This window comes from Taudactylus pleione, unplaced genomic scaffold, assembly GCF_031769625.1.
Source record: "Taudactylus pleione unplaced genomic scaffold, aTauple2 ptg000485l, whole genome shotgun sequence".
Lineage (NCBI taxonomy): Eukaryota > Metazoa > Chordata > Amphibia > Anura > Myobatrachidae > Taudactylus > Taudactylus pleione.
This window is the reverse complement of record NW_028284887.1, coordinates 1,692,734-1,713,855: the sequence shown is the minus strand read 5'-3', so window position 1 is coordinate 1,713,855 and position 21,122 is coordinate 1,692,734. Positions and strand designations below refer to the sequence as shown.

The window sequence follows — 21,122 nt, the reverse complement described above, 5'->3', positions numbered from 1 at the left end:
GGAGCATATCGTGTTTTGTGTATGCACCATTAGTGACACACATGCTCTTTAGTAGGGAAGTTGCAGATTCATGTGATCATTAAGTGCCATTATTCTTTTTTGTCCCTTTAACAAGGGGTGTCTCCTTTTATTTGCAGACTTTCACATTATACTGTTGATATAAGCAGAGTGGGGGGTGCAATTGAGGTGATTAAAGGAAGGCGCTAGCCACAGCCCGTGATGCAGACCACACCCCCACAGCACTGGTCATGCCCCACCACATCACTAATCACACCCCCTGAGGCAGCACACAATAGGCCAGTGTTGGCTAACCTTGACACTCCAGCTGTTATGGAACTACTTAACCCAGCATGCACTGCTACAGTTTTGCTATTAGGGCATGCTAAAACTGTGGTAGGGCATGCTGGGATATATAGTTCCACAACAGCTGGAGTGTCAAGGTTAGCCAACACTGCAATAGGCCCTTTGTAAATTTCAGCTCCAGGCCCATGTGGACCTTAATCTGCCACTGTCAGGATGTGCACGTAGGCTGTGCCCTCTAAAAGCTTGCTAATCTGGATGCATCTCAAAATGCTGATCAATATTACTGCAGATATTGTACCACGGGTCAAGCACCAGCAAGATATACAGTACACCTCCTGACTGGCGCAAATGCGTGCACACTTTCTTACTGTACTTGGCCTAGGCTTGGATACCCACCCCCACCCTCCCCATTCTGTCTAAGTGTTAAGAGTCAAAAGCACATGTGCAAATTAGAATTTTACTCTCCCCCCCAAAAAAATTATATTTGCCTCCAACTGTACAACAGCCACATAATCTACAATTTTTGTAGTGCAAACTTTACATTTTTCGAAAAGGGCCATAGTCAGGAGCAGAGAAGAGAGAGCACATTTGCAGCCTCCATGCGGACCCCTCCTCTCCGCGGTAGAGGTGAAAATGGAAAACGGCGTAATTCACCCCCTGTGATTTGCGCATCGCCAACACAGGACCCCGGAGAGATAAGTAAACTAAATGGGTGCTGAGTGTGTGGCGTGGGCCCCCTGCACCCACTGCACCCATTGTAAATCATATGCCACTGTATATAGTTCATTACTGCTATTTCCCAACTGCTTAATAACGTACCTGGAGTTAATACTTGTCAAATTTCTGGGAGTTTCAAGGTATTAAAAATCAAATAAGAATGGTTTTATGCTCTCAGAATGCATAGAAATAAATGATGATAATAATAATTATTTCACCCTAAATTATTGCAAAAGTAAAAAAAAGTGTATGTATGTATGTATGTATGTATGTACAGGTATTTCTGTCATGTGATGTTACACTTGTAAGAACAGTATGTTTCATTCTGTGTTCAGACATGGCATGACCAAGGATAATGCTGAAAAGAAAATCAAACGAGCTATGGGGAATTTTGTCCCAAACATCGCTCCGTAGCCGGATGGATGGCAGATTGGCAGTAGATGAGTGTGAGCGAGCCGCACATGAGCCCGCCAGCAGCAGCAGCAGTTCCTTCAGCGCGGCGGCTCCGGGGAAGGGGAGAGCTGAGCCGGGCATGTGAGTGTGTTATACAGGCATCATTCACTGTTGCTTCTCTTGGTCACATCTTGGCCATGTGCTCATGTTCTGCAAAGTTCATGTAACTGTCACCTGTAAATGTCGTCTTGTGTCACTCTGCATGTGTAACAAACATGACATGGGAGAATGAACATCTGCAGTCCCAGGGCCTTGCATCTTTGTGTGCTTATATGTACGGTTATATAATGTTTGCACGTAGCATGACGAGGCAATGTATGCGTGTATTGCTGTGGGAATGGTGGGTTTAGGAGTTGAGCCTTTAATACAAAGTTTAACAAAATTAAAAATGATCTACCTGCAGGTTCCTGTGTAACCCTGCTCAGAAAATCTTCATTCACATCCCATTTACACATTATTATTAAGATAATTTATATAGTGCCATTGTAATTTGTTTTATGTCCCTTAAATTCTAATGTCCCTAACATAATCTAATATGGGGCTGCTTCAGAGTCACACTTGAGTCGCTTTTGTAGACGGACCTTGCAATTTATCGCACTGCACATGCATCAGAGTAGGGGGCTTGATTCAGAGAAGGACGCGATGCCGATGTTTTCGTGATTATTTGCTATTGCGCAAACGCAGCATTGCGCACATGCAACTTTTCAGTTCGTACAGAGTTAATATTCACAAAGTGAGTGACAGTCCGCATTTGGGAGTGGTAACAGGAACGCAGGTATATCTGGCCATTTAAATGCCAGTTCATGGGCACACATAAATTAGCCCTTGCCATCTGCTTCACAGCATGAGAGCTCCCTGCATGTCAGGAGAGACGCAGTGTTTGCGGCTGGTCAGACTCACCCTACATGCTGAGCGTCAATGGTTACGCTTTTGCACGTCAGATGGATATGAGAAGGCAGTAGTAGGTGTCTATGCTCGGCTGTGCTGTGGAAGGCATTAGCATATTTTAACAGCTGTGATATGAGAGATTGCAGTTGCTATTGCATTACCGTCCGTCTCCGAATCAGGCCCAGAGTGTACGTGACTTTGCGAAACCTCTGGGCTTTCACATTCGTACGCAGCTCCACTGGCAGCTGAGTGGGTGTAACTGGGCAACAACGGGATGTTCATGTGTTGGACAAGTGTTCTGTGGGTGTGTAGGTGGAATATCAGACTGATGTTTTACCCCGAAGATAGATGCGCGCTGGTAGTGATTACTGCTACTTTCACAAGCAGATGGACGGGGCAGGGCGGGCGCACAGTTGTAGTTAACTCTGAATGTAGGTGAACATCTGCATTTGTTTTTGAATAGGCATTGAGGTCATCTTACGTGTGACTCTAAATTAGCGCCATTATACAAGTCATTTGGGATTCTATTACAATTGTTTGAGACTAGTAGTTTTTTGGTTTTTTTACCAAATCTCTAAAATTTTGAACCATAAAAATATATACCTTTATCATGGCAGAAAAATATCAAGACATTTTTCATAAATTGATGTTTATGTATTAAAATGTATCAGCAAACATACCAATAAAATACACAATATATTGAGCATATATCATATAATTTAAGGCAAATAATCAGCCCACATAAAATGTATAAGAAATATATCCAATGCATAGAGAGAAAAAATAGTGCTAGACTGCCAGTTCATGACTCTGATAAAGCTTCTGATTTTGAAGTGAAACGCGTCAGGACTGTACCTGCTAAATGCTTTGTGCTAAATGCTGGATATTCATACTGCGGTGGATGATTACGCTGCGTACACACGGTACGACAGCAACGATCAGATAACGATCAGACAATCGTTCTGCATGTGCTGGATCGAGCATTCAGCACCTGCAGCATACCTCCCACTACTATAACGTTGATCGCGGGTCCCTATAGTAAACGGGCTAACCTGGTCAATATCGACCAGGTCTGCCTGCTTGCACAGACAACTGTAGTTCGTTGTCAACGGCCATATTTGGACGCGCATTGTCCATCGTATGGTCGTTAGGGCACAGAAACTTTCAGATTTTAACAATAGGATTGTTATCATTGAAATATGACAGCTTATCGTACCGTGTGTACAGGCCATTAGTGTGATCTGTAATATCTGTGACTGCCTGTATAAACACTGGAGGTGCTGGACGGGAGCAGTGTAGCTGCATTTGGAGAGTTCAGCTGTAAGCTCACAGGTGGCTTTGTGAAAGAAGCCGCACGGATCACCTGTTGGACACTGAATAAGGTGGTGCAAGCTCAGCAATCACCCAGAAGCAAGAGCTACACAATTCTCCATTGTCCATGCACATATGGTAAGATTCAATATTATATATTCTCTATTGTTGCACACATGAGGAGGTGTGTATGAAAAGCCGGGATACCACTGATCAATTAAACACCTGAGCATCTTGTGGATTCAGAGATCACTGGTACGAACTATTTCACCGCAGTATCAGTCATGACTGTATGAACTGGCAGTATAGCACTCATTTTTATTCCCTATGCATTGGATATATTTCTTATACATTTTAAGTGGGCTGATTATTTGCCTTAATTGATATGATATATGCACAATATATTGTTTCTTTTATTGGTATGTTTGCTGATACATTTTAATACATAAACATTTTTATAATCGATTTATCAAAGACGTCGTCTTGATTTTTTTTCTGCAATGATGAACCATAAATATATATATACCTTTGATATTACTAGTGCAACTTTTTTTTCAGAGATTTATTATTTTGCTTGGTTGCAAGTTCTGGAAGCCCACACATGCTCTCTGAGTGTTCCTGCTACTAAATATTTATTTATATCACATTTTCAATTAGTGCCTGACTTTTTTTTTTTTTTTAACCTAGAGTTGTTACTTACATACTGTATGTAGGCAATGCAGATTCACGTACTTTAAAGTGGTCCAGTGCCGCACTACCATTCATTGCAGTTCTTCTCGCATCTGCTGTTGTCATTTCAGATGAGGAATGGCCCTTAATAAAGCTATGCACCCAAGAAATCGCTATAAGGACAAGCCCCCAGACTTTGCCTATTTGGCTTCCAAGTACCCAGAGTTTAAACAGCACGTAAATGTGAATCTGTCTGGAAGAGTGAGGTAAGCCTTTGTTATATACTGCAGCATTTCTCACACTGAGGTCCTAGTGTCCCCAGGGGTATGCAATATGTGACATAACAAATTCTCTAAGGGAGGTGTTTATAATTAAATTAGTCATGTAGGGAAAGCTGTGTCCTAGGGATCTCCACCCCCATTCATCACAGTGTGTCCTTCATTACTGGCAGGGAAATACAGTGACATGATCACTGGGAGATCGGTATGTATTGTCGCCAATCAATAGCTCAGCAGTGAGAATGGGGACCATGGTAGGTCGAAGACTGCATGCCAATAATGCAAGTGAATGCATGCAAACTGTATTAGCGTGACAACTTCAAACATGTGGTAAAGCTACATGTTTGAAGTTGTAAAGCCAACACTGTTACAATTATTTAAATCCCATTTATTAGCATGTTGGCATGCCGTTTTTGACCTACTATGGGATGGTCCCCTTTCTCATTGGCGACATTGCGATGAGATGTAGTTACCATGTTGCCGATCTCTGGTGTTTCCGGCAAAAAGGAGATTATCTGGGTTTAGGGGAATATATTTCTGACACAACGCCCCAAATGCCAGAACTTGAGACTGATATCAACGAGAAAAAGACATAAGCAACATGTCAACACTAGTTTCATATAATGGGGATAGAGTGTTTTTTTGCGCTTGTTTTTACGCAGCTCAGTTGTTGAGGATGAAATGAAAGTTGTCAAAGTATGAGCGCTGGTATGAAAGTGTATGGGAAATACACCGTAAAAAATAAATAAAATTAAGAGAATGGAACAAAACTTGGAGAATAAAGATAATTGGAGCAAGGGAAGGAAAGGAGGGAGGTGGATGAAGAGGAGAGGAATACAATAGGGATAAGTGGAAAAGGTAACAAGAAAGATGGCATAAACAGTTTTAATGTTTATAGTCTTAATAGACTAGTTTGGGGGTGTGACGGTATGCAGTATTGATCCCGCAATGGGATCCGATGTAATATGTAATGTGACTCATGCGTGAACAGTGCTGGCTCCCTAAAGAGTGACCCGGTGTTATGCTGCGTGTGCTGCGCTGTGTGAAAGCGAGGGAACATCTGCATCATGACTATCTTCTTGAATTCTGCTGAGATCCGAAACGTGTTGGAGAGTTGGATGAAGTGTCCAGTGTGCAGTGAAGCAATTACCGCTACTAGTCCGTCTACACCGCCCGGCGTCCTACATAATCAAGCGGCGCCAACCCGGCACAACACGTGGTCGCGGCTCTGACGGCAGTCTGTAGCTGAGTCAACGCTAAGGCCAGGATAGATGGGGTTAGTTAGATGGAACTGTGACGATATTACATCGGATCCCATTGCGGGATCAATACTGCATACCGGCACACCCCCAAACTAGTCTATTAAGACTATAAACATTAAAACTGTTTATGCCATCTTTGTTGTTACCTTTTCCACTTATCCCTATTGTATTCCTCTCCTCTTCACCCACCTCCCTCCTTTCCTTCCCTTGCTCCAATTATCTTTATTCTCCAAGTTTTGTTCCATTCTCGTCTAATTTATTGTTTTTATCCAATATATATTTTATTTATTTTTAACGGTGCATTTCCCATACACTTTCATACCAGCGCTGTTTCATATAGTAATTTTAAGAGACAAATACCAGTGTGTGGAAATAAAAAGAAGTTTGGTTGCTAGGTGAAACTTTTTTTATTTTTGCAGACACACAAATTGCAGAGCTGCATGTGTTTTTCATGTGTATTTAGTATTACATTGGTGACTGGTAACTTTAGGTTACATCATGCAATCAAGGCAGTGGTATAGCCAGGTTTTGAAGTGAGTTCAGTAAGCATTGGCCGTGATCCAGAGAAGCCAAAAGCTGCTGTACTCAAGGCTGTTGTCAGATCACGGATTGGGCATTTGCATTTGCAGTGCGATATCTATGTGGGCACTTCACATAGATATTGCTCTTAGAAGGCGCTAAGTAAGCTAAGATGTATTTTACAGGGAGTATTTGTTCCTGCTGGCTATGTCACTGGTTTCCATATTTCTCTGCAGCAATCGTTGCTGCATATGCTTGGTTCCGGCATATGCTCAGTGCAAAAACACAAGATACCCACCGTGAATGGGTGGGTTCAACTCTACACCAGTCCCTGCTGCGTAATAACTGTACTTAATTGCAGTTGTAGGACTTTGCTTTTACCATTGTTGCTAGGAATATTTCTCCTTCATCCACTAGGGGACACTGGAGCCTCAGTATAATGGGGTATAGATGGGAGATAACCGGGAGCTGGCACTTTAAGAATTTAGAATGGAAGCTAGCTCCTCCCCCTCTATCCCCCTACAGTTCAGTCTTTATTTTGTCCCCAATGGAGCTGGTACTCTCCTTCAGGGCTCTTCTTGTTAAACTTAGACTCCTCGATCAGCACGAGGATCAGACAGACCGCTTCCTGCCCCTGTCTGTCTGCAGTGTTGGAGCTGCCGGGGAGACCCCACCGCAGCTGCATGCAGTGTGTGCTGGGGTCTTCAGCTAAAGAGACCACTGTCTCTGGGGGTTCCTATACAAGCTGCATGCGGCGCTTGTCTCAGTCCCCCGTTAGCCTCCCCGCACCGGCAACAATCGGCAGTGGACAAGGTAAGTGAAACTGGCACCCTGAGTAGCAGGGTTGTCAGGAGAACATTAGGTGGGGACTTGGATTCGCAGCCCGCTCAGCGCTCCAATCCAGCGCCGTAATGGAGGGGCGGAGCCTAACGGAAGTTCTGCTTCTGCCTCCCAGCTGCCCCGATGCTTCCAAAGAGAAGCTGGGGGTCATATTAGAGAGCTGCCGCTGTTTGCCATACATAGCGTGGAGACTGTCTGGCCATACCCAGGTTACGTGAGTGTACAGTGGGGTTTGGCTAATACAGGAGCACAGTCTTATAACAATTCTGTGTGGTTTCAGCATTTTAGGTTGCTAAAACAGCGCTGGTTGGGCAGGGTTGGCTCCACTCCCTCCATGCCCTTCTCCTTAATATTCCTCCCAACAGTCTCCTTGTCTACACTGTACTGTCACTCTGTGTGTGTGTCAGTGCTGTGGCTAAAATGACTTAAAGGGTCTAAGGCTGCTCAAAAGTTGTTTTCCTGCAAGAATTGCACAGAGAAATTTACACAGGGGAAGACTTCTAGTTCCCTGTTGTGTGACAAATGTGTTTCAGAGTCTGACTCCTGGATCACTTCAGCAACAACCTACTTGGGCTGAACAATTTACGTCAGTTATGTCTCATTTGTCTGAGGATCTGGAAGCATCGCGCAGGGAGAGAGAGGTTTCCAGATCTCAGGCATCTGCATTACCTGAACCATAAAAGCTAGAATAAGAACCTGTGCTTTCTCTTGGATATTGCTAGCTGCTGACACCAGAGATGACCCAAATCTCTTGTAGTGCTTAGAAATTGTATAATGTGTCTGCGCTTAGCACTACCTGTGTGAGACTATTACATGCCAGGGATTGGTTCACTGACATAACATCTTAAATAGGGGTTACCACTCATGCTAAGCGCAGACACATTATAATCAATTACCTGAACCAGATTGGGCTCGTTCTTTAGCCAAATCTGTAGAAGGTCTCACAAGAACCACGACACAGCTACCTTCCGCGACCTCGTCCTCAAATGTTCCGACTAAGAGACTGATTCCGAATCCCCTTAGATGGGATGATTCGGAAGATGAGGATATGCCGGCTCTAGAGGGTGAGTTTCAGGAAACAGAGGAGATTCAGGCTCCAGAGAAGACGGAACCTTTATCTCGGGGTAGAGGCGTTGATCTCAGCTATCCGCCAAGTGTTGCATGTTGAGGACATAGATTCAGTTTCTACTAGGCAGTCTATCTTTAACAAAAGACAGGCGGCTACCTTTCCAGTGTCTGAGGAGTTGGATGAAATCTTTACATCTGCATGGAAACACCCGGATAAAAAGTTCCAAGTATCTCGTAAGATTTTATCTCATTATCCTTTTTCTACAGATAGCAGGAAATTTTGTGAGACTCCACCTTCAGTTGATCACTCAGTGTCTCTGTTGTCCAATAAGACGGTACTCCCGGTTCCAGGAGCCGTTTCCTTAAAGGAATCTTCTGACAGGAAGTTGGAAAATACATTTAAAGTCCATGTACACAGTAGCCGGGGTAACCCTTCGCCCGGCGCTAGTCAGCTGCTGGGTCAATAAGGCTGTTGAAGCATGGGCTACACCGCTTTCTGATGGGTTGCAGTCTGGAATCTCGTCTGAGGATCTTATTCCCCTGGTGGAACAGATTGCTGAATCAGCTGCTTTTCTCGGGGAAGCATCCAAAGATGTATGTAATCTTTCCTCAAGATCCTCAGCCCTGGCGATTTCGGCCCGCAAAGCTCTTTGGCTGCGGCAATGGCAGGCTAATGCGGAATCTAAGAGAGCTGTGGAGGCTCTCCCATTTACGGGGGAAGTTCTGTTGTGGTCTGAACTGGATAAGTGGATCTCTCAGGCTACAGCAGGTAAGTCGACTTATCTCCCATCTACTGCTCCGCCTCCTCGGAAACCCTCTGCAGGACCATCTTTTTGGTCCTTTCATGCCACTGGAAGATTTAGGGGACGTTCCAGAGGAGGTCCTTCTATTACCAGTGGCGCCAGAGGTAGAGGTAGAGCCACTGCATCTTCGTCTCACCAGAACGTTGACATCAGCCAAGCCCGCTGCATGATGCACTTTCCTCTCACCTGGGGGACCCCAGGGTGGGAGCTCGTCTTCAAGATTTCAAAGACGCATGGATCGAATCTTGTCAGGACGCCTGGGTCCGGAACATCATTATTCAAGGGTTGAAGTTTGATTTCTTGCTCAGGATTGTAGTTCAGGAGGCTATAGTCAAACTTCTGTTTTCTCGAGTGTTGGTACATGTACCAATCCATCAGCGAGGACAGGAATTTTACGCCAGTTTGTTTGTGGTTCCCAAGCCGGACGGGTCGGTGAGACCCATTCTGAACCTGAAGAATCTCAATCCGTATCTGCTTGCCTTCAAGTTCAAGATGGAGTCTCTCCAGTCTGTTATTGCGGGCCTCGAGAAGGACGAGTTTCTGGTGCCTTTGGACATAAAGGATGCCTACCTCCACATTTCCATTTGGCCTCCTCATCAGGCATTCCTTCGTTTTGCGGTGCAAAACTGTAATTTTCAATTTCAGGCCTTGCCTTTCGGTCTTTCTTCGGCTCCAAGAGTTTTCACAATGGTCATGGCTGTGATGATGGCCCTTCCTCGGATTCAAGGTATTACCATCGTTCCTTATTTGGACGATCTACTCCTGAAGGCTTCATCAGTAACTCAATTGTTACAAGACATACAGGTAACCCACAGTCTCCTCTTATGACACGGTTTGATAATGAATTTCTCGAAATCACATCTGCAACCTACTCAGCGACTTCTATTTCTGTGAATGATTTTAGACAATGTGGAACAGAAGGTGTTCTTTCCTCAGGAAAAGGTCACCTCCATACAACAGATGGTTCGACTGATTCTTCGTCATCGCTGAGTGTCAGTGCACCTGTGCATACGACTACTCGGGAAATTGGTTGCAGCCTTCGAGTCCATGCCGTATGGAAGGTTCCATTCCAACTGAACCTCCTCTCTCAGTGGTCGGGGTCCCATCTTTTTATTCACCAACTAGTGCAATTGGCACCCAGGACTCGAACATCGCTCCTTTGGTGGCTGATTTCCTCTCTAACTATTGGCAGGCAAGCGGTTCGGAGTGTGGTATTGGATTCTCCTAACCACGGATGCAAGCCTCAGAGGGTGGGGGGCAGTGACTCTGGGAAGACACTTCAAAGGCCGATGAACTCAGCTGGAGGCGGTGCTGCCCATAAACATTCTGGAATTAAGGGCAGTGTTCTATGCTCTACAGTTAGCACATCCTTTGTTGCTGGGTCACGCAATCAGAGTGCAGTCAGACAAAGCCACGCCTGTGGCGTACATAAACAAGGCGGTACCAGAAGTCGAGCAGCCATGAGGGAGGTAAGCCGCATTCTCCTCTGGGCAGAGGAATTTGCAGTGGCAATATCTGCAATTTTCATACCAGGGGTGGAAAATTGGGAGGCCGACTACCTCAGTCGCCAGGACATTCATCTGGGGGAATGGGCCCTCAACCCTCAGATGGTCCATCAACTGGTTCAGCATTGGGGGCTTTCTCAAGTGGACCTCATGGCGTCAAGATTAAACCATCAACTACCGTTTTACTGCTCGCGAACAAGAGACCCACAGACGATGGCAGTGGATCCTCTAACAACACCTTGGCGGTTCCAGTTTGCTTACCTATTTCCACCGATCCCACTCCTTCCTCCTCGTCTTCAACGGGTCAAAATAGGAAAGACCAAGGTACTCTTGGTGGCTCCGGATTGGCCCAGACGGGCGTGGTATTCCAATCTCTGTCGACTGCTGATAGATGACTTGTGGCCTATCCCTCTGCAAGAAGATCTTCTGCAGCAAGGTCCATTTACAGTCAGGTGCATAAATATTGGGACATTGACAGAATGTTCATATTTTGGCCTCTGTTCACCACCACAATGGCTTCGAAATGAAACAAACAAGATATGCTTTAACTGCAGACTTTCAGATTTAATTTGAGGGTAATTACATCCAAATCAGGTGAACGGTGTAGGAATTACAACGGTTTCTATATGTGCCTCCCACTTTTTAAGGGGCCAAAAGTAGTGGGACAAACTAAACAATCCTAAATCTAACTTTCACTTTTGAATACTTTGTTGCAAATCCTTTGCAGGCAATTACAGCCTGAAGTCTGGAACGCATAGACATCACCAAACGCAGGGTTTCATCCCTGGTGATGCTCTGCCAGGCCTCTACTGCAAATGTCTACAGTTCCTGCTTGTTCTTGGGGCATTTTCCCTTCAGTTTTGTCTTCTTCAAGTGAAATGCATGCTCAATCGGATTCAGGTCAGGGGATTGACTTGGCCATTGCATAATATTCCACTTTATAGCCTTAAAAAACTCTTTGGTTGCTTTTGCAGTATGCTTCGGGTCATTGTCCATCTGCACTGTGAAGCGCCGTCCAGTGAGTTCTGAAGCATTTAACTGAATATGAGCATATAATATTGCTCGAAACACTTCAGAATTCATTCTGCTGCTTTTGTCAGCAGTCACATCATCAATAAATACAAGGGAACCGGTTCCATTGGCAGCCATACATGCCCACGCCATGACACTACCACCACCATGCTTCACTGATGAGGTGGTATGTTTTGGATCATGAGCAGTTCCTTTCCTTCTCCATACTCTTCTCTTCCCATCACTCTGGTACAAGTTGATCTTTGTCTCATCTGTCCATAGGATGTTGTTCCAGAACTGTAATAGCTTTTTTAGATGTTGTTTTGCAAACTCTAATCTGGTCTTCCTGTTTTTGTGGCTCACCAATGGTTTACATCTTGTGGTGAACCCTCCTACCTCCTGGAGAGTGTTCTTGATTTGGCCAACTGTTGTGAAGGGGGTTTTCTTCACCAGGGAAATAATTCTTCTGTCATCCACCACAGTTGTTTTCTGTGGTCTTCCTGGTCTTTTGGTGTTGCTGAGCTCTCCAGTGCATTCTTTCTTTTTAAGAATGTTCCAAACAGTTGTTTTGACCACACCTAATGTTTTTGCTATCTCTCTGATGGGTTTGTTTTGATTTTTCTGCCTAATGATGGCTTGCTTCACTGATAGTGACAGCTCTTTGGATCTCATATTGAAAGTCGACAGCAACTGATTCCAAATGCAAATGTCACACGTAGAATCTACTCCAGACCTTTTACCTGCTTAATTGATAATGAAATAATGAGGGAATAGCCCACACCTGTCCATGAAATAGCTTTTGAGTAGATAGTCCCATTACTTTTGGCCCCTTAAAAAGTGGGAGGCACATATAGAAAGCGTTGTAATTCCTACACCGTTCACCTGATTTGGATGTAATTACCCTCAAATTAAATCTGAAAGTCTGCAGTTAAAGCACATTTTGTTTGTTTCATTTCAAAGCCATTGTGGTGGCGAATAGAGGCCAAACTGAAAATTCTGTCAATGTCCCAATATTTATGCACCTGACTGTATCTATCAGGACTTAAAGCGGCTTCGTTTGACAGCATGGCTGTTGAAAGGGCTATCTTGAGAAAGGGATTACTTCTATTGTGATTCCTACTATGCTTCGGGCAAGGAAGGAAATCACTTCCAAATATTATTACCGAATTTGGAAGGCCTATGTTTCCTGGTGCGAACGCCGGGACTCGTCTCCAACAGAATTCAGGATGTCCAGGTTTCAGCTTTTTCTGCAGGTCGGATTTTCTGCGGGCCTTCATCTTGGATCTCTGAAGTTTCCAGTTTCGGCTCTTTCCATTTTCTTTCAGAGGAAATTGGCTTTATTGTCGGATGTTCAGAATTTTCTGCAAGGAGTCATCAGATTACAACCTCCATTTATCCCTCCAACGGCCCCGTGGGACTTGGATTTGGTTCTTTTGTTCCTACAGTCTTCCCTTTTTGAGCCTTTACAGACTGTAGAGTTTAAATATTTATCTTGGAAGGTGGTTATTCTTTTGGTGCTTGCCTCTGCTCGGCGTGTTTCAGAGCTCGGGGCTCATTCCTGTCATCCTCCTTACCTTATTTTTCATGAGGACAGGGCTGAGCTTCGTATGCAGATGCCTTTTCTTCCTAAGGTGGTGTCTGCGTTTCACATTAACTAACCAATTGTGGTTCCAGTGTTGAAGGATGATTCTCAGGCCTCCAGATCCTTAGACGTGGTCAGAGCTTTTCGGAACTGTGTTGATAGAACAGCATCCCTCCAGAAGACGGATTTGCTTTTTGTTCGATATGATCTTGCTCGTCCCGGTTTGGCCGGCTTCAAAACAGACTGTTGCCCATTTGATTCGTCTGACCATCAGACAGGCCTATCTGGCCGCCTCTAAACAACCTGGCTCTAGTACAGCGCATTGCACGCGCTCAGTGGGTCCTTCGTGGGCAGCTGCCCGCGGAGTTTCACTTGCGCAGCTTTGTTGAGCGGCCACGTGGTCAGGCCGACATACTTTTTGTAAAGTTTTACCGTTTTGACACTTTCGCGGCCTCTGTCTCGCAGTTTGGCCGATCAGTTCTGCAGGGTTCTCGGCACTCTCCCGTCCGCGATGGGAGCTCTGGGACGTCTCCATTATACTGAGGCTCAAGTGGCCCCTAGTGTATGAAGAAGAAAACAGGATTTTGGTACTTATCATTAAATCTCTTTCTCAGATTCCACAAGAGACACTGGACGCCAGCTAATTTGAGTGACAGGATGAGGCGTTTGTGGGTGGTAACAGGGGAAGGTGCTTGAAAACGGGGAGTGGAGATCCGAACGCAGGCGTGCCAAATGGTCAAAACGGGCGTTTAATGGGAGTGCATAATTAACAAAGCAGCGTCATCGACCACGTCACTTGGTTGTCTCTTAGCCTGAACTGTTTGCATGATTGCGGTAGTATAAACCTACCACAAGCACTGCGAGCAGTTCAGATGCCTTTCGATGTACTCGATTAATCAAATAAATAGCGGGGTTGACATATGATGCGAGCCACCAGGGGGCGTCTTTACAAAATAGCGAGCGCATGTTTCGTTCGCTCGCTCAGATATAGAGGCGTCAACAGACCACAAAGAGCGAGCGCTCAATTTAAATAGCCGGCCCCTTTTTCTGAACGAGCGAGTGCAAATAGTGTCCGGCTCTGAATTAGGCCCATAGTCTAAACCCATGGGGAAAACATATTAAGTGAACAGATAGGAGCCTTTTTGGGGGAATTAAACTCCTGACACCAGAGCCGTGATACCACAATACAAACCACTGTGGCAGCATATTTGATTGGAAACACATCCTTCATTGTCATGTGAATATAATGCGTGTGGTGTGTATATTTCAACAAAATAATATGTTAAGGAATATGTAACAATGCTATGTACTATAAACAGTAAAACACATGTCTATCTTTAATGAATGCTACCAAATGTTAATGACGACATCATATCTGTCAGATTCCATCACATGTTGCTGCTGTTTGATAGGTGATCATAAGCACACAAAGTACAAAGAGAGTGTATTTGGCGGCAATAAAAGATTAATTTCTGGAGTAGGGTAGTATGCAGCACAGTAACAGACATTTATGGACCAAAATGTCATTGCTTTAGAAAGTCAAATATTTGGGCCCTCGGTGCAGCAGATATATATTGCCCCATGACATGTCACAAGATAATGCTGCCCATCCACTAGACGATTAAGTTGAACGATAACGATCATTCAATCATTTGCAAATCATTTGCAAAAATGTCTAAAACGACCAGTGATGCGCGTGCCCGCTGGTCGTTTAGACATCTATCATCTTTCCAACATGCTGGTCAACCTTAAGATAATGTCAGGTTCAGCATGTTGCCAGATAATTGATGAGCCTGCACTGAATGACTGCTTGTTCAGTGTAGGCTTATCACAGACATAGAAACGACTGCACGAATGTCGTAATCGTGCTGTCGTTTCTATGGTCTTCTAATGGATGGGCAGCATTACAGTTTTCCCCTTTAACTCCGTGTTGTATCACACTTTAGCATACCATGTCACCTGTCTAGTTTACTGAGCAACTCATGTCTTTGGTTTATCTGGTCTCCCCTTCCCACTTTTATCATCATGTACTTATTGTTTCCATACCAGACAAACATTAGTGATACATAGTATTATTTTCTTTGTTTGGGTATAGCTTGAATTTCAAAGACCCTGAAGCCGTCCGTGCCTTGACTTGTACCCTCCTGAAGGAAGACTTTGGGCTAAGCATTGACATCCCCCTGGAGAGACTCATCCCCACTGTGCCCCTGCGGCTAAACTATATTCACTGGGTAGAAGATCTGATCAGTTACCATGATTCTGGCAAAGCTACAGTCCAACGCGGGATCGACATAGGTAATATTGGCAGCATTAATGCTGACTCGTATGTCATTTACAGTGTTTCAAAAGTATTTTTAGCATCCACCAAGTACATATGGAAATCCATTCTGTGAACATATTACTTATATAGAACATTTTAAAGCCTGCTGGAAACAACTATATGGGCTGAAGCAATATTCGTGTACATGCACTGGAAACCAGGGACATAACTGAGGAACGAGACACTGTTCTACTCATATTGCTGTTGTCTGTCTCTCCTATGCCATAGACAGGAAAAGAGTTAATGAAGCCTGGTTTATTACTGCCATTTTAATTTTGATACTGTAAACATAGTGAGTGATCTGTGTTATATTTGGGGTCAGTTTTGCTAAATCCAGCTTTGTCCGTTTGAAGGTGTTGGAGATGCTCTTGCAGAAATACATGGAGAAATGGGGTATGGCATTGTATTTTTTGATACGGTCTCACTAGATCAGGCATGTCAAACCCACATGCAGCCCAAAGAAGTGTTTTATGTGGCCCAACCTTGTGGGCCCAAATACATATATTATGCGACCCAGTCACCCCTGCAGCAATCGGAGCTCAGCTCCGATCGCGGCAGGGGTGGCTGAGCCTCTTAATATTTGTGTTTAAACTTGGAACGCTGGTCTCTGAAGCGATCAGAGAAATCTCTGATCGCTTCAGAGGCCAGCCTTCCCAGTGATGCAGTTCGCAGGTGACGTCACCAGCGATGTGAGCGGCCTGCCCTGCTGGATCTAGTTAGATCCAGTGAGCAGCTGGTGTCTACGTGAGAGCGGTGCCAAGCGTGAAGAGAGGTACGTGGGGCCTGTTCTTTACTGGGAGGGGGCACAGCATAAGGGGCTTTACTGGTGGCACTACCAGGGCCATTAATGGGGGCACTGCCTAAGGGGCTCTAATACAGGGGGCATTGCATAAGGAGCTCTTATAAAGGGGGGCACTGCATAAGGGGCTCTTATGCAGGGGGCACTGCATAATGGACACTACTAGGGGGACTGCGTAAGAGGCTCTAATACAGGGGGCATTTAATAAGGGGCACTACATAATGAACACTACTGGGGGCACTGCGTAAGGGGCTCTAATACAGGGGGCATTGAATAAGGGGCACTACATAATGGACACTACTGGAGGCACTACTGCGTAAGGGGCTCTAATACAGGGGACATTGTATAAGGAGCTCTTATAAAGGGGGCACTGCATAATGGGCACAACTACAGTGGCATTACATAAGGGGCTCTAATACAGGGGGCATTGCATAAGGGGCACTACTACTGGGGGCACTGCATTGGTTTTTGTTAATAACCCTTTCAAAATTGCATGACTTTTTTTTTTTTTTTTAATATATTCTTGCGGCCCACATACTTAGACCTTGAATATTCGGCCCGGTTGGTATTTTGAGTTTGACATGCCTGCACTAGATCATTTGTAGGTACTACAAAGGTAGAGAACCTTTTTATTTCATATAAGGTGAGCAATGCTGCCTTAAGATTCTTATTGTAGGTGATATCTGTCCTTTCTTTTGCAGAATGGCTGTCGATAAAGTTATATTGGAATGCAAATAAAATTCTTGTCACTAAAAGTATATGAATTAAAAGGAAATACATTATTGAGATTCCACCAGCTGTTTAATAGTAATGTCTCAATGTTGTTAGAAAGTTGATAGACTGCAGTATCATGAATATTGCTTTATCCCACAATTCCGTTTGTAGGTGATAAGTCCTGTGTTGAGTTATGAGTTGCTCATGTGCCTGACCTGTTTAGCGATGTTACCTTCCCGCTGTGGTGGCCGTCTTGTTCACACGCGACTTCCCGCTGAGCAGCTATTCCTTATCTTTGCTCACCATCTGCTGCAAGACCATCCTGCAGATCTTTGTTGTTTTTGTTGACTCGACAGTTGTGCTCTTCTAATTGATGATATGGCTGCATCAAAATGGTTTCTAGTCCATGATATGCCCACATGAAGATAAATATATTTATTATACGGTATATTAAGCTTAAGGGCTTGTTCACAAAGTTTCCTTTTACCATGTCCTCAGTAAATGGATCACTGACTATATTTCCCATGGGTCCTTTTTTGTGAGACATAAGCTTTAGTCCGTACTTGCATTATCTAGTGGGCACATGACATTATGAAATGAAAAATACAGCAAACCTAACTACACCAGTAACACTCCAATTATACTGCTTTTTTTTTTTTAACAATATTTGTTTCGCCGAGGGCAACAAGTACCTGTTACGTAGACCTTAAACTACCTGCATGTCTACAAGGACCATAGAACAATGCTCTGAGCTAAAAGACACATCAAATATTAATAAGTCACATGCTGAAGTGCACGGAATGCCGACATAAACACACGCCGCACAGTATTAAATTCAGCATTAAAAAAAAAAAAAAAGCACGCAGGGTTTTACACTGAAAGTTAGTGCCGCTTTAATTTTTAGCTCCAACTTGCCGAAAAGTAAGCCGACGCTTCGTAAATATAGTCCTTAAAATGGAAATCCGTCAGTAAAGGTCAAACACACCTGGATATGAGGCAAACCTTATTTAAATGACTTAACTTTGGTATATTTTATAGCTAGGCTTTCTTTTCATTGTTCCTACTTTTCTACTTCAGCATCAAAATGTGTAATGACCTAAAAGCTATATTAAAGCTGTAGAAATGAGAGGAACACACAGTGCTGTAGATTGATTAGTATAATCTTACAGTGTGCTCTGATGTATATTCTGCCTCCAAACCTGCCAGATCACAGTTCACTGACTCCATCGAGGCAATGGTATGAACCATAGGGGAGAGTCTGTGGCCCGTCGCCTTTAGCACAAGTAGCCATGTGTGAAACTGTTCCAGATTGTGTGTCTGTGGTGAGTGCTGGGTGGTATTGGCTTCACTATCAGAAGGGTTCTGCCACCACATTTATTGTGTCTAATAATAAATTAATGAAGTCCTGTCCACTAAAATATCGGACTCCACAATGAACAATTCTAATATTATTGATCTGTTCTCTAAGCTCAGGACAGTTGTTTTTATAGATCTGTCCTATAACAAGGTCATGGCGTGGCGGAATAAGGTTTCCGTTTCTTTTACTTTTATATTGTAAACAATAATTTAAAAAAAATTAAAAACCTGTACGTCTTATGAACACCTAGCCTCAAACATGACAAGAAGTGGGAGCAGAGAAATAACACCAATATTCCTTCTATTGCAGGGGTCAGGGAACTTTTTTTTACCTTTTACCACAAAATATATTTAGATACGCCGACATTACCCTCTTGATTTGAAAGGAAGGAAATCCTATAGTAGTGCCCCCATATAATGCCCCTGTAGTAGTGCCCCCATAGTTATGCCCCTGTAGTGCCACTTGTACAATAAAAACCCACTTACCTTAATCCCTGCTCCTGCATCCGCCGCCTTCCTGTCTGCCCGGCTGCTCCTCAGAACTATGGGAGAGACGTCATGACGTCTCTCCCATAGTGCACATGGAGAGAGCCGGAAGCTGGAGTTCAGAAGAGAACTCCAGCCTCCGGCTAACGCGGCGCTGCAGGGAAGGAGCCGGGCGCCCGCTGGTAACATCTCAGCGGGCGTCCGGCTTCGAGCCTCCCTGCGGCGCCGGGCTGGAGGTCATCATGCAATTTTGTAGCCATCTGCATAGCTCTGCCCTTCAGGTGCAAAAACACAGGAATTATCAAGGGGCCAAGCAACCTTGTTGTAAATAGCACGTCACGGAAACAGTGTTTTAATGGGGCCACATAAAAGAATTTAAGCTGCATATTATTATTTTTTTTTTCTTCTGTACTTTTTAAGGGATGACTGTATAAAACTTATTTTTGTTTGTGTCTAAAGAGCCCCGCTGAGAGACTGCTAGCGCTGGGCGTCTTTTTTTTTTTTTTTTTTTTTTTTTTTTTATGTAGTTTTTGCTGTAAATGCAACTAAGTCGCAATTTAATGCAACTAGGATGCCCCAGCAGACTGTGCTGTTTAATTTGATATGCAATACTTGTATATCTGTGTGCGACTGAGTCTCTGGGAGAATTCAGTTGTTAAAGATGACTTCTGCTGAGTGTCTATTCTAATAGGCGCCAGACGGAGTAATGCAATTGTTGCTCCGTTCAAATGCCTAAAGCCGCAGGGGCCTCCTGAAGTGCGAGAAGAAATGTGTCCATTTTTTGGGTGACCTAACCTCCTCTTTAGACTGGTTTAGCCATTGTGCACGGCTGAACCCGGTGCTTGTGGCCGTGAAAAATACTAATGGGCGCCTGAACGGTGAAACCTTTGAATTGTTCCGTTGGGAGACTATCAGTATAGACGCCCAGCAGGGGCTGTCTATAACAAATTAATTTCCCTCTCTCAATCTGTATACGAAGTGCTACAATGTAGTGGCCGCAGCTTTTTCTCCTTCATCCACTAGGGGCACTGGAGGCTTGAAGACAGTGGGGTATAGACTGTGTTAAGTGGAGCTGGCACTTCAAAAGATTTAAAGTGTGACTAGCTCCTCCCCCTCTATACCCCCCCTATAAGCCCCAGTCTTAAGTTTGTGCCCGAGGGGAGCTGGACGTGTTTTACACTCCTCCTCAGGATTTAGGAAATTTTAAACAATAAAAGCATTGAGGACAGACAGGCTGTAGCTGCACTGCCTGTCTGCACCGTGGGAGCTGCTGGTGGGACCCGCTCGCAAGTGCATGCACTTCGCCTGGGGTCCCCGACTTCAGAGACCTCAGTCTCCATATAGGGGATGCCGCTGCTTGTAGTGTGCATAGCGGACCCCCAACAGTCACGACCGCTGATGGCAGCATAGCAGCTCCGTAAGTATACCTGGCTCCCGGGGTAGCCAGGTTATCCAACAACAGGTGGTACTCAGCAGTAGCAGCTGGCCCGATTAGCAGGGCAGCCAGGCAGAGAAGGCTGACGTACTGGACTAGCGTCTCCAGCATGGCTGACAAGTAAGGCTGAGGAAGGCTCCTAATAACACCGGCTTTTCTGCACATATATATTATAATAAGGCACCTAGCGGGGGGCGGAGCTTATCTCCAGAGCCCTGCTCCTTTCTCCCAGCGGCCCCAGGGCTTCTCTGTAAGCCTGCTGGCGGCCATTAAAGAAGAATCGGCGTCTGCTGCATGAAACTGGATAACCTAATCCTGGTCTTTAAGTAACAGTGGGTTTAGGGTGGTCAGGAGAGCATCTAAGGCAGGCTGGTTAGTAACTACTTATTTATCAGTGGTTATTCTTTCTATGCCTAGCATTTTCTGGCACTGCTAGGAGCGCTATAAGGGCTGGTGTGGCTCTCTCCTGTCTCTCTGTATCCCAGTTTCTTCTTCTGACTTATTTCACTACACTTTTATGTTGTTTGTTTGGGGTCTGTAGGTAGCAAGACTGGCAGATCAAAAGCATCTCAAAAGTTATTTACCTGCAAAAAGTGTGCAGTTAAGTTTACACAGGGGCAGTCGTCTACCTCCCGATTGTGTGACAATTGTAATCCTGAACAACAATCTGTAGGGATGTCAGAAGCAACGTCTTGGGCGCAGGTTACATGCGTTATGTCCTCTCTCTCTGCTGAGCTGGAGGCCTCTCGCAAACAAAGAGAGGCTTACAGGTCAGCGGCTCTAGAGGAACCAGCATGGGCGAG

The 21,122-nt window shown here is 44.6% G+C and overlaps 1 protein-coding gene across 1 annotated transcript in view; it reads left to right on the top strand.

Moving 5' to 3' along the window:
* The first annotated feature begins 1,417 nt into the window (after positions 1-1,417).
* Positions 1,418-21,122, top strand: part of METTL16 (methyltransferase 16, RNA N6-adenosine) — a 64,726-nt gene continuing 45,021 nt past the window's right edge. The window contains exons 1-3 of the mRNA XM_088449454.1: positions 1,418-1,554; positions 4,473-4,607; positions 15,305-15,504. Coding sequence (XP_088305580.1) covers positions 4,480-4,607; positions 15,305-15,504 — 328 coding nt within the window. The 5' untranslated portion in view covers positions 1,418-1,554; positions 4,473-4,479. The remainder of the gene's footprint in view (positions 1,555-4,472; positions 4,608-15,304; positions 15,505-21,122) is intronic.